Raw genomic sequence first — 12421 nt, 5'->3', positions numbered from 1 at the left:
GTTCTGACAATATCTGGAGCACTTTTCCATTATCAAAGTAACTCCAGGGGCTGGGATTGTGGCTCAGCAGTAGAGTGCTCGCCTAGCACAGGCAGGACCCAGGTTCAATCCTCAGTACCACATAAAAATAAAATAAAGATGCTGTTTCCACCGAAAACTAAATAATAAATATTTTAAAAATTCTCTCTCCCCCCCCCCCCTTTGGGAGTATTTACCTTATATTTGAAAGAAAGAAATTGAGAGAGATTTGGTGCCTATTATGTAAGTGGAGAACCAAAACAAATCCTTACTTCTTTTCACTATGATTATAGATGTTGAATTTGTGTAACTCTCAGACTAGAATGAGAAGCCCTCATGTAAATGAGAAAGTGAAACTAGTAAGTCATTGTTACTATAACAGCATCAGTTTATTCATCTTGGAAGAATGAACACCTAGCATTATTCAGCAGTCTTGGCGACCTGGCAGGTTACACATTGTGCTGTTCTATGAGGCATTTTAAGACTATAGACTGTAGCATAGAATCATTTTCTCACTGGATTTTCTAGGTCAGTGGCCTCATTTTTTTCGTAATCTAGTAGTTATGTTTAGTTGAAATACCCTTTGCTTGGCTTCAGTAGTTATTGCTGGTGAATGCAGTCCTTTCTCTCATTAGGTTTTAAAACATGTTTCTCTAATGTATTTGGAGTGGTGAAACAGCTTCTACTGAAGCCTGCCGAAGATTTTGACCTACTCTTCAAAAATTGGTGTATTTGTTTTCTTTTCCAGCTTGCTTTTGCCTCCATCTATATACTAATTACAAAATGAGTCATTAATAGATTCCTTGCTTTAGGTACTGGACTCTCACAGTGGATGTGGGATGCGTTGGTACAGATTGATACATAGCATGGAAATTAAGATTCTAGATTGAATTTCATTTTGCCTTTAACTCCACAGATAACAGCTAAAATTAGAAGGCTGTCTTCTGTGGCATTTACATTTTTTATTTTTGTTGTGTTTTAGGCACTCAAGGAGTCACTCCTGGTCCTGTAATCGGGCTCCAGGCACCATCTACTGGTCTTCTGGGTGCACGACCTGGCCTCATCCCACTCCAGCGCCCTCCAGGAATGCCTGCACCTCATTTACAGAGATTCCCTCTGATGCCACCCCGCCCCATGCCACCGCACATGATGCACAGAGGTCCACCACCAGGACCAGGGGGCTTTGCAATGCCTCCACCGCATGGAATGAAAGGGCCCTTCCCACCACATGGCCCTTTTGTTAGGCCTGGTGGAATGCCAGGGTTGGGGGGCCCGGGGCCAGGCCCAGGGGGTCCTGAAGACAGAGATGGAAGGCAGCAACAATCGCAGCCACAGCCACAGCAGCCACCTCCACCACAGCCACAGCCGCAGCAACCACCACCATCACAGCAGCCACCACCAGCCCAGCAGCAGCCACAGCAGTTTAGAAATGATAGCAGGCAGCAGTTCAATTCAGGTAGAGAACAAGAAAGGTTTGGAAGAAGATCTTTCGGAAATAGGGTGGAAAATGACCGGGAACGGTATGGGAACCGTAATGATGATAGAGATAATAGTAATCGTGAAAGGAGAGAGTGGGGAAGAAGGAGCCCTGACCGGGACAGGCACAGAGACTTGGAAGAGAGAAATAGACGTTCTAGTGGGCACCGAGACAGAGAGAGAGATTCTAGAGATAGAGAGTCTCGTAGAGAGAAGGAAGAAAACCGAGGAAAGGAAAAGCCTGAGGTGACAGACAGGGCAGGTGGTAACAAAACCGTTGAACCTCCCATTAGCCAAGTTGGAAATGTAGACACTGTTTCAGAACTTGGTAAGGGGGAGGCCGAGGCCACAGTGGTGAAACCTTCCGAAGAGTTACCTGCTGAGGCTACCTCATCCGTTGAACCCGAAAAGGATTCTGGCTCAGCAGCAGAGGCTCCTCGTTAGAGACTGGAATTTGTCCCAATGTGACAGTGACACTTCTGGAGTGTAGAGCTTGAGGTGTACAGATGCTGTATTATATTTGCTCCTGCTATATCACAGCCCCGCAGTAGTTGGTGGGGAATTGTAAAGCAATTTGATTGCTTCCCTTCTATTTAAAAATAGCCACAAAATAACAAAAAATACTGAAGATATGAATAAATATTACCCTTTTTGCTGTAACTTTTTAAAAGTTTTGACTTTAAAAAGTTTACAAATCGTAATTAGAAGTGCTCTCTATTTTTTTTTTTTTTTAATTTAAGACAAGGTAACGGTGAAAGCTCCTCAAAAACAATAGGGATGTTTTTAATAAACTCTATTTTCGTAACAAACTTTAATGTGTGCTATTCTTCCTACACTGCATTAAGGTAGAAAAGGATTGTTCACCATCAAAGTTTGAGCTCTTATGTATTGGAGTCTAAATTAGACTTGTTTGATGGAAATACAATTTTATGTAGTTACTCTCAAACACTATCATTTGTAATTTTTTTGATTTTTAGCATTTTAATCATAAGTTTAGCGGTTTGTTACTTGAAAAGCTCGTTAGTGTTTGCAGTTCAATCAAGGTTTTTGTTTTTTTCCATTGGCTTTGTGGTAATGTCCTAATTAATTTGTAAAAACATTTTATTTGGGGAGAAATTGATTCCCAAATCATAAAACTGTACCATAAAATTATCTGTTTACCTTGGATATTACTTAGGGTTTTTTTTTTTTTTTTAATCATCCCATTAAATTTTTCCAAAAAGGTAAAATGAAATCAAGGTTAACATTTGCAACCTGAAAGCTTTTTGTCTTATTTTATATAAGGACTTAAATGCAACCTATTGTTTCTTATAAGCCTTGCCTGTTGCCTTTCTTTACTGTTTTAATTTCCCTGCTGCTCAGAGGTAGACTGAATTTTTTGCCACATAAAGTGTTTTATCTCTTTTGCTTATAACTGTTGGGCTAACTGGGAAAATGGATTTAAGTTATTCAAGAAGTATCACTTGAAAACATTTGAAACCAAAACAAGCCTTCATAAGAAGCAGTACAGAAAAGCAGTCACATGAAACTGCTTACCCAGTCCTCCTAAATTCTTATACTGTCCTAGTTTCCTAGTGCTGAGTAGGTGACTTTGTTTATCTGCATCCTCAGTGAAACTACATTATTTTACTACTTCTCAGTAAGATCTGTATAGACGAGGATAATGTATTTAGGACAGCCTTCTACCCCTGCCTTTAGAAAAGTCCATTTCATATCTGTAAACTTCAATTACAAAACTTTTCTTTAGTTTTGTGTTGCTCCAACTTAGGAAGTTTTGAAGCACTAACTGAAACTCCTTCCAGATTTCAAGGACTTTGGTGTTCCTGATTCCAGTTTAAGCTTCTACTTCCAGTTCAAAGTATTGACACCACCTCATTTGAACATGAAAACAAAAGCAAAAACACTGACTTTTGTAGTATGACTGCTTACTGTCCCTGTTATCTGAGTCATCCCACAGGTGCAACAAACTACATTAACAAAATCTGGAAATACTGTTTAAAATTCTCTTATCTGAAGACCATCTAACCACTTAATGAGCATATTCTTTATCTCAAATCTGAACTTTGAAAACAGTATCTTTTTCAAATTTAGCTGTTCTAAATGACCTCTTACATTTCATAAAGTACATATTTATGGTAGAGAAACCAAGAATAAACTACAATCCTATCAGAAATCTTTATACAATTCTTAACTGTCATCCAGATAGTCACAAACCTTCGATAAACACATTCTCTCACAGGTACATACATATTTACATCAAAGGAAGAGAACTGATTTCTCTAATTCCCTCAATTGCAACTTGGGTAAAGTAAGTAAATTCTTAAAGACTATTTTAACAGCCAGAACAAATATTTCCCTGGTTCTACCTGCTAGTACTTGTAGTATCATGAGAGGGCCAATCTGAAGAAAACAGATTGTGCCAACTTCCACTTTGTAAAGTTAAATCATTCTGATAGGTAGGTCAATTAATCTTAGCTAACTAGGTGTAATTAGCCTTTTACAAGTCACTAAAAATTATGAAAGGGCTTTCTTAAACCATACTACATGCTTTTGAAAATAAACTTAGGTAATTTATGAATCAAAATGCTAAGTTACTAAGCAGGGAAATTCCCCTAAAGCTGACAAAGGACAAATTTGGGTTGCCATAGCTAAAAAGAGAGCTGCTAAAATTTTTACATTTTGATGCCCTCTCTCAAAACGTTTTGAAAGTGCTATGAAATCATTAGTATTACTACATCTGTTCAATTCATGTTCTATGTATAAGAGTATCAGAGCTTAATTTAGAATTTTGATTTGGATACTTTAATAGGCTCAAAATAAATGTCATCCTTCCTTAGGGTGTTTATTCACAAGCTTGAATGAGAATTGAAGAAACTCAGTGAGTTTAATACCCACATGTGATAAGTGGTAAAATACGGAGATTGTTAAAACATTTTAATTAAATGAATTTTATAAAACTATACAATATTTCCAAGTAATTGTAAATCATTCTCATTACAACACTTAAAGCAATTAAAAAGAAGTCACACAATTACACTTTTAAGATTATAATGTTTAATGTTTATCAAGTTAAATTTCTACAGCTAGCAGGATAATAGATGAGTTACTGGGACTCAGACAACATAGAAGGGAATGTTTACTGCGCGATCCCAATTACACCACAAGCCAGACGACTTCCAGCATTTCCTGTCTTTGTACTTTCTTCATTTCCACCTTTGCCCAAGTCATCTGGTTTTTCATGGACCTTTAAAAAAATTTAAGAACATTTAACTTTGGGCTATCAAGTAATATAGAATCTCTTCCCAACAATGCTCTAAAAGACTTCTAAAAATCATTTAATATTAGAAAACAACATGTTAAAATAATCCAATTATCAAAAAAACACAAAAACTAACATGCTAGGAGTTTCAAAGTAGAAACTACTAAAAAGTTTTTTCTTGTTGGTGCAAAGACAAGTTACCTTTAAACACTAGCTAAGTGTTGCTATCTCTAAAAGAAATACTGAAAACCCAAATGCCACATGGTCTTCATTCTCCATGAAAAAACAGTAACCTTAGTTATAGTCAAAAATTTCATGCCTAATGAACTGTAGACCTATAAATAAGAAAGAATCCTAAAACTATTTAGCAATGGTATTTTAAATTTTGTACATTAAATGCTTCACCAATAGGGCTGAAGAAAATTCTAAGGATAAAGGGTCCACTGAAAGGAAGTGCCTACTGAATGTTAACTGCCCTGACGGGGCAAGAGAGCCTTTCCTACCAGGTGGCGTGCATGAAGCAGATGCAGCTTCCAGGGTAACTTGGGAGGACCGCTCCATATGGCAGCCTACACACTTGACTCATTATGAATACTCAAATCCATCCCAGATTTTAGATTCAACAAAATACTCTATTTACCTACAAGGGGAAACAATCATGGCAATAAAATATGGCTGCTTTAAAACTAAAAACTACTATCTCCCCAATTTGATCTGATATGGCCAAATATAACCTGCTTTTTACTGCACCTTAGCAGAACAGTGTTCTTAACTGACCTAGATACATTAATTCATCTTCACTGTAGACATTGAATAAAATACTTTTCCTAATCTGAACTAAAAGTACAATTTATGTGGATATTTAAAAACCAAGACTAACCACTGAGAAAATGGTGAAAAGATACATGACTATATGTGAGAAAAAATCCTATGCATATCCTTTATATGAAAACTTACCACCATTGTGCGGCCAATGATGGAATGCTCTCCTGAGAGTGAGATCACAGAATCTTCAATGGACACATTAGCCACACCATCTTTGTCAGCAATCACATTACCCAGGTCTCCGACGTGCCTGGCATTGAAAAATTATCAGATGGATTAGCACTGATTTTCACTTAACATCAGAGGATTCATGTACTAAATTAAAACATGACTGAGTCAAATATATAAGGCAGACTAAGAGGTATGTATCAAAAAAGATCACTTTTCCAGATTGACAAAATTCTGAAAACATAAATTTAAAAACAAGCTGAGAAGGAGTCCTGGGATGGGGGCAACCTCTAATTTCAGAGATAAAGTACCACAGAGTAAACTCATCTACTGAGTTATCCCTCTCAGTTAATGGAACAATTAAGAAAGCTAGGCCCCGAGGCCTTCTGTTATAAAAAATAAATTAATCTTGTCCTTAAACTTAATATTCTGAAAGGTCTTCAGAAGACACACACATACAAATGGGGGTCTCAGCTAGTTTCCAGCATGACATTTTTATCTACAGAAGCTTCCTAGGTTCACACTGATGCTTTCCTTTTCTAGTGGCCAACAATACTGTTACTCTTGACATTTCCTGTATTAGTTCCCTTTGGCACTTGTATTAGTTCTATATTCAATAAATGCTACAAAACCTAATTGTTTTAAGTGTTCCCATTTGTCACCGCCTTAGCCCAAGTAATAAGCCATTTCAGCATAAGGGGTGGGGAAGCTATGTGGAAGACAACAAATTCAAAAGCACAGGGGACAACACTCAATCATCTTGCTTGATTTTGCAAGCAGTGCACACTATCAACGCCACAAAACATCACAATTACTTCAGAGGAGCTCAGCATCTTGCAGCTCACCTTTCTTCATCTGTTGGCCCACCATGTTTTTTGGATTGAGGATTAAAGTGAGGACCTGCACTTGTACAGCCTATTTATAAAAGAAAAAAAAAGGGGGGGGGGGTCAGCTAGTTTATCAATCAAAATTCCAAAATAAATTCTAAAAAGAAAATGATCATTGCCAAAACTTCCGATAGAGAAAGCACTGGTCTGCGCATGATTTCTGGGATAATAAAAACAGGAAGCAACAGCTTGGTATGAACACAATGGACTGGGATTCTAACTACTGACACTAGTCAAATTAATATCCTTCTCTGGGTGTTGGCTTCTTCACAATGAAATGGTAGGCCAGACAACTTCAACAGGTCTTCTAGGAGTTAAAATCTCGTGTTTATGATCCTAGTTTTAAGAAGGTAGCATGTCTAACTCCAAAAAACTTATCTCTTAAGCAACATATATCAAAAGACTCTCCTGGTTTGTCTGAGGCTTTTACCTGGTATAGGCAGAATATTAAATAGCACCTTTGTGCCACACCCAGATGTGGCATTCCTGTGCACCAGAGATGTCATTCACAAAGAACACAGCCATGACAGCCCAGGAGGTCCTTTCATGATAGGCTTTCTCTATTCAACAACCAAAGGAAAGCTTCCATTGTTTATAGCTTCTACCCAGGCAGGCCCCAGGGTAGAAGAAGACAGCAGGTTAAGGGAAGTAGTTTACCAAGTCAAAGCTACACAACGAACACTTCTCAAACCAGAGGTAGAAGCAAGTTGGGAATTTTAGTCATTACTGAAACCAGTAAAATCTGGTCACTAAAATAACTATTTGGAAACAAACCATGGTACATTAAAAACAAGTTCCAGCAAAATCAATCAAGTACTCATCCCAAATCTATAAACATGATTGAAGTTCAGATTATAACCCAAATATGGCAAATGATGACCAAATGCAATTTAATCTGTAATCTTTCATTAATTTGCTCCTAATCCCAAATTAAGAAAATGAAATTCATTCCAAAGCACCAAGTCTACATACTATCTTGAGTTTGTAATCATGTCCCAACAGGGATCTAAAGTTGGGTGTGAAGCTGTTCCAGGGGGTAATGCAAACAAATCAGGTGCTGTGCAGGAGCTCCCATCCCAGCTCACAAACACCTGAGATCATTACCCAATACAAGAAAGGAGCTTTTACTTGTTTCCTATTGTGTTCTTAAAAAACACAAGATAAGGCCAGGGGCAGTGCTCCCGAGGCTGAGACAGAAGGGTCAAAGCCAGCCTTGGCAAAAGCAAGGGACTAAACAACTCAGTGAGACCCTGTCTCTAAATAAAATACAAAATAGGGCTGGGGAGGTGGCTCAGGGATCAAGTGCCCTTGAGTTCAATCCCCAGGACGTACCCTCCCGCAAAAAGCACAAACTCCACAAAATCATAAACTCCTTTCTCTCTCCTTCCCACACGTCATAGTCAAATACCAGTTTTGTGGCTAATTTCCTTAAGGCTGGCCTTAATAATAATTTTATTTTAACTTGACCTTCAAAAAAAAGTTGAAGGTTTTTACCACTGAGGGGTTACTCAGTCCTATTTGCCTTCCTAGCTCGAAAAGGTATGGTCAGTGGAGCACTGCAAAACTTACCTTGTGTGTTATCTCCAAACTGATGGACGTGGAATCCGTGCTGGCCTTCAGCCAATCCTGTAATGCGTCCCGATACCACAACTTTATTTGCCTTTATTCAAAGAAAAGTGCATTAAGTTTGAGAATACAAGTACTTTTGAACAAAGAAAACAGTTGACTTACCTTTATTAACACAGTAAAGTGATAAAGACAGACTCCCACTACTTCCCAGCCAGTGAGAACCTCCTTGTTCTAACACTGCTGCTCAGGATTAAGTAACATATAAAAAGTAACATATAAAAAGCACATTACAGAGCAGCATAACACAGCAGGAAGGCAGTAAGCACCTAAATGTCAAATGTGTGTAATGCACTTTGTAGGATGTGACTCTTGCAATGAATATGTAAATATGACTAAGTACTTCTTTAGTAAATGCTTCTGAACAGGTTGTATTTGTACACAGTGAATACACAGGTACATAGCCAACCTTTTTTCTTTTGCAGTGCTGGGGATCAAGCCCAGAGCTACATACTCAGTCCCATATCAAACTTTATGAACCCAAAACAGTGTGTGATGGTGCACACCCATAATCCCAGCAGTAGGAGGCTGAAGCAGGAGGATCAAAGGTTCAAGGGCAGCCTCAGTAATTTATCAAAATAAAAAGGGCTGGGGGAGTAGTGGTAGTGGTAGACCACCGCTGGGTTCAATCTCAACTACCATACATGAAAAAATAATCTAAAAAGAGAACCTCAAATCATACTCTCATTATTGGCCCTTTGCTCTTTCTTCATGCAGATATTCTTCCTTGGGGCAAACAGTTGGGTATTTAAAAAAAAAAAAAAAAAAAACACCCATCAATATCCAACTTGCTACCCCAGGACTCATTCTCTACTCTAAGTTCACTTAGTAGTCAGACAATATACTACCCTGAGAGAACATACTCTTTTTTTTTTAAGTCTTTTTTAGGCACTGAAATCTAGAAACCTTCCACACTAACAAAAAGAAAGGACAATAAAATCACTAAAGTAGTTGGGCTAGGCATGGCCTATGCAATACCAGTAATTCAGGAGGCTGAGGCAAGAGGATTGCAAGTTGGAGGTCAGACTCCAAAATTTAGTGAAACCTTAAGCAACTTAATGAGACCCTGTCTCAAAACATAGAAGATTTTAAAGGGGCAGAGGATGTAGCCTAGTAGTACAGCAGTCAAGTTCAATCCCCAATACCAAAAACAAAAACAAAAAAAAGCAAACCACTGAACTAAGCAGAAAAAAACAAAGTAGTATGACATGCCATTCAGGCAGTCATACCAGGTAATGGTACTGCATCTAGAAATTAAGGACACTACTGTCATAGCTCAAGTCAAGAACTGAAATAAAACATAAGACAGGAACTACATCACACTGTAATACATATGCTAGTATCTTTGTTTTTAGCTTAGTTTGTTGTTGTTGTTTATTTGTTTTAATAACCAGGATCAACAAGTATAGTTCTCCTCCCCATACATTTCATAGATACCTGCACATACTACCACTACTGTCCTCTCTGTAAAAGACTAAATATCTACTTTGAAGATATCTACTAAATATAATTCATGTATTAAATAATATTCTCATAGTGTAATTACAAATTATAAAATATAATTGATAATTATATAACATTGTTATAATGTAATTATAAATTACAAATTTTTTTCTCTAGTTCGGAGTCTTGTTTAATTTTCCATCTGAAAACACAGCTCAAAGAAAGCATTCATACAATAGCAATTCATACAATTGCCCTTTTTTGTTCTGAAAATAGGAATTACGATTCCTCTATGTACAACCTTTAATTCTGGAAAAAATCCAATGTGAACACTTCCTCACCCTGAAACAGAGAATCACCAGGCAAAAAGGGCAGGTTCTTTCAAACCCCAACCCACACATGGGCAATGCATACAGAACAAGTAAGTAGTTCTTCAGAAGCAGTTGTACAGTTACATCCTAAGGGACAGGTACCACTGTGCGTTAACACTGACATGGGAAGCAAAAATGAATATAAACTGCCCCAGTCCAGTGTTGTCTTGGGTTAATGGAAGCTCAGTATGAGCACATCTCCAAAATTTTCAAGGTAAGAGTAGGAAAGCAAACTTAGAGGTGAAAAGTTCTGATTTTTAAAGTGGGCAACTAAACGAAAATTTTAAATTTGAAAAAGGCCAGACCAGTTTATAGCCAAATTATTACATCTGCCAATCTGTAGAGCTGTAATGCTTAACTATCCAAGTGTCTTTATCAAGTACAAAGGGCACCACCGATATGAAGTTTGGAGCTTAACTAAACAATGTGATCAAGACAGGTGGAAAACCAACAGGAAACTGAGTTTGGCGGGTCTTCACATTTTCCAATGGCTAGAGGAAAAGGATCCCTCAGAGGCTTCCTAGGATTCTCCAGCAGTGGTGAATTACGCGGGGAGGAGAAAAGGGAGACAAAACCCAATCTGACAAATGAAACACAGCCAAATGGAGTCAAATACCAAAGAATCTTTTTCAGAAAAGGTGGAGACCAAAATACTCAAATACCAGGTTCTCCCTAGCATACACTACTTTGCATACACTTCTATTCCTGCCCACTCACATTTCTGTAAACCATTTTGAGGACTAAATCTCAATCATATATTAAATCTTCTCTCATGATTAAGCCAAGCACAACAAAACCTTTGGTTGGTAACATTACTATGGTCTGGCGACAGTCTTATCACAAGTTATCTTTCTTGCAGAACACATATTTTGCAAACATTATTGGCAATGAATATTTCCGAAAATGTTTATTTTACAAAATTTGTTCGTAAATTTATCTTTGAGAGATCCCACCTTAAAAAAAAAAAATTGTCTGCCATTTGGGCAACCTGGCTGCTAGTAGAGCAGTGAATTTGGTTTAAGGAATGCTCTAAAACCTGTTATTAAGTGCCAATTTCAAGTCTCTTACCCCACCCACTATTCTTAAACAACAGTTCTCAAGGATAGGTGCACATTAAAATCATTTGGAAACTTAAAAAAAAAAAAAAAGCAATGCACGAGACAGATTTTTATATTCTTGATCGGGGATTGGGCCTTTGGTATCTATATTTACTAAAAGCTCCCCAAATTAATTTACTGTGCAACCAGAGTTGATCATCGTTGCCCTGGAAAATTCCCAGTTAAATCTCTGGCCATCTTCTTGTCCTTGTGGCCCGACCACGACCAAAAGATGGGCCAGCACCATCCTGCAAAGTTCCACTTCCGTTCTCTGTTGAGTATTCTTGTTTTTCATTATAAAAATACAAAAATCAATCTTAGCTCGAAAGCTGTTAAAGACCGCGGAACTCAATTCGCAGAACCCCAATCTAGTGCACTGAAGTCGGGAAGGCAGCCCCAAGGAGAGAACGCATGCGACAATACTCGGGAGGGCCCTGCTGCCCCGGAAATCGGACTGCGCCAGTGTGTCCAAGAAACCCACGCGAGCAGGAAAAAGACCGCTCAGGGAAGGGCCAGCGCCACTTCACAGAAGACTAGCCCCCACCCTGGCCTCCAGACGGCCGCTAGCGGAGGCCGAGGCCCCGCGAGCAACCCGCCTCCCCGGCCCGCGGCTATCCGCACCAGCCCGGCAGGCTCTGCCGCTCTCCGCCCGCACCCCCGCCCAGACCGCCCGCGGCTACACGCCGCAGCGCGGGCGCGCCCCGTGATTCAGCACTTAGCGGACGCACGCGGACGCCAGTGCGGGTGCCAAGGTCTCGGGTGGCGCGGACCTCTAGGCCGGGGGCGTGGCGATGGCGGCCCGACCCGGCCCGCTCCCAACACAGGTGCATGGGCTGGCGGGCGAGCAGGGCCTCGCCGCGGACCTACGCCCCGGGCCTTGCCTTCTGCTCGAAGTGGATGGTGCCCTGAACCGGGCCGTCGCCCTTCAGCACGCACACGGCCTTCGTTGCCATAACTCGCTGGCAGTCCGATTCCGAGCGCGGCTAACGGAGCTGCAAGCCACGAAGCGGGAGACGCCGGCGCAAACCGGAGTGGAAGCTTCGCGGCTACTTTATAGGCCGGAGTCCCCAAGGCCCGCCCACATTCTATCCCGGAACCAATCGCCGGCCGCGAGGTCTGCCTGCCCCCTACGGCGGCTTTAGAACGCGAGTGGCCATAAATGCTAGGGGGCGGGGCCGAGGGCCGCGCGGGGAACCGTCCTCCGCGCAGCACCCGCTCAGGCCGCGGTTTGAAAAGTCCTGAAACCCGAAA

The 12421-nt window shown here is 40.1% G+C and overlaps 2 protein-coding genes across 7 annotated transcripts in view; one reads left to right on the top strand and one right to left on the bottom strand.

Annotated features, from left to right (window-relative positions):
- The window catches only part of Scaf4 (SR-related CTD associated factor 4), a 62663-nt gene extending 56281 nt beyond the window's left edge, over nucleotides 1-6382 (top strand). For all 4 annotated transcript variants that reach the window (XM_046439077.2, XM_046439075.2, XM_046439076.2 and 1 more), the window contains exon 20: nucleotides 1001-6382. In XM_046439077.2, the coding sequence (XP_046295033.1) occupies nucleotides 1001-1938 (938 nt within the window). In that variant the 3' untranslated portion in view covers nucleotides 1939-6382. The remainder of the gene's footprint in view (nucleotides 1-1000) is intronic.
- Sod1 (superoxide dismutase 1) lies at nucleotides 4526-12220 on the bottom strand. 3 transcript variants are annotated; one of them, XM_046439124.2, is made up of 5 exons: nucleotides 12052-12220; nucleotides 8203-8293; nucleotides 6592-6661; nucleotides 5711-5828; nucleotides 4526-4738 (listed from the first exon to the last, which is right to left on the bottom strand). In XM_046439124.2, the coding sequence occupies exons 1-5, from the start codon at nucleotides 12121-12123 to the stop codon at nucleotides 4631-4633; spliced, it is 459 nt and encodes a 152-aa protein (XP_046295080.1). In that variant the 5' UTR covers nucleotides 12124-12220; the 3' UTR covers nucleotides 4526-4630. The 3 variants fall into 3 exon arrangements, with proteins under 3 accessions (XP_046295080.1, XP_058433328.1, XP_058433327.1); XM_058577345.1 differs by lacking the exon at nucleotides 12052-12220 and adding an exon at nucleotides 11941-12015; XM_058577344.1 differs by lacking the exon at nucleotides 12052-12220 and adding an exon at nucleotides 11310-11719.
- Between the last annotated feature and the right edge of the window lie 201 nt (nucleotides 12221-12421).

Source organism: Marmota monax, unplaced genomic scaffold, assembly GCF_021218885.2.
Source record: "Marmota monax isolate L192 unplaced genomic scaffold, Marmota_monax_Labrador192_F-V1.1 WCK01_AAM20220418_F8-fsc00125, whole genome shotgun sequence".
Lineage (NCBI taxonomy): Eukaryota > Metazoa > Chordata > Mammalia > Rodentia > Sciuridae > Marmota > Marmota monax.
The sequence above is the reverse complement of the archived record's forward strand: the minus strand, read 5'-3'. Positions and strand labels throughout refer to the sequence as shown.

Excerpts from the sequence above, each read along its gene's own strand:
- Sod1 (XM_058577344.1), bottom strand. The coding sequence starts at position 11,465 with ATGAAAAACAAGAATACTCAACAGAGAACGGAAGTGGAACTTTGCAGG. Across the intron at positions 6,662-8,202 it reads GTTTGGAGATAACACACAAG|GCTGTACAAGTGCAGGTCCT; the intron begins GTAAGTTTTGCA and ends TTTTATAAATAG. Across the intron at positions 5,829-6,591 it reads GGGCCAACAGATGAAGAAAG|GCACGTCGGAGACCTGGGTA; the intron begins GTGAGCTGCAAG and ends TTTCAATGCCAG.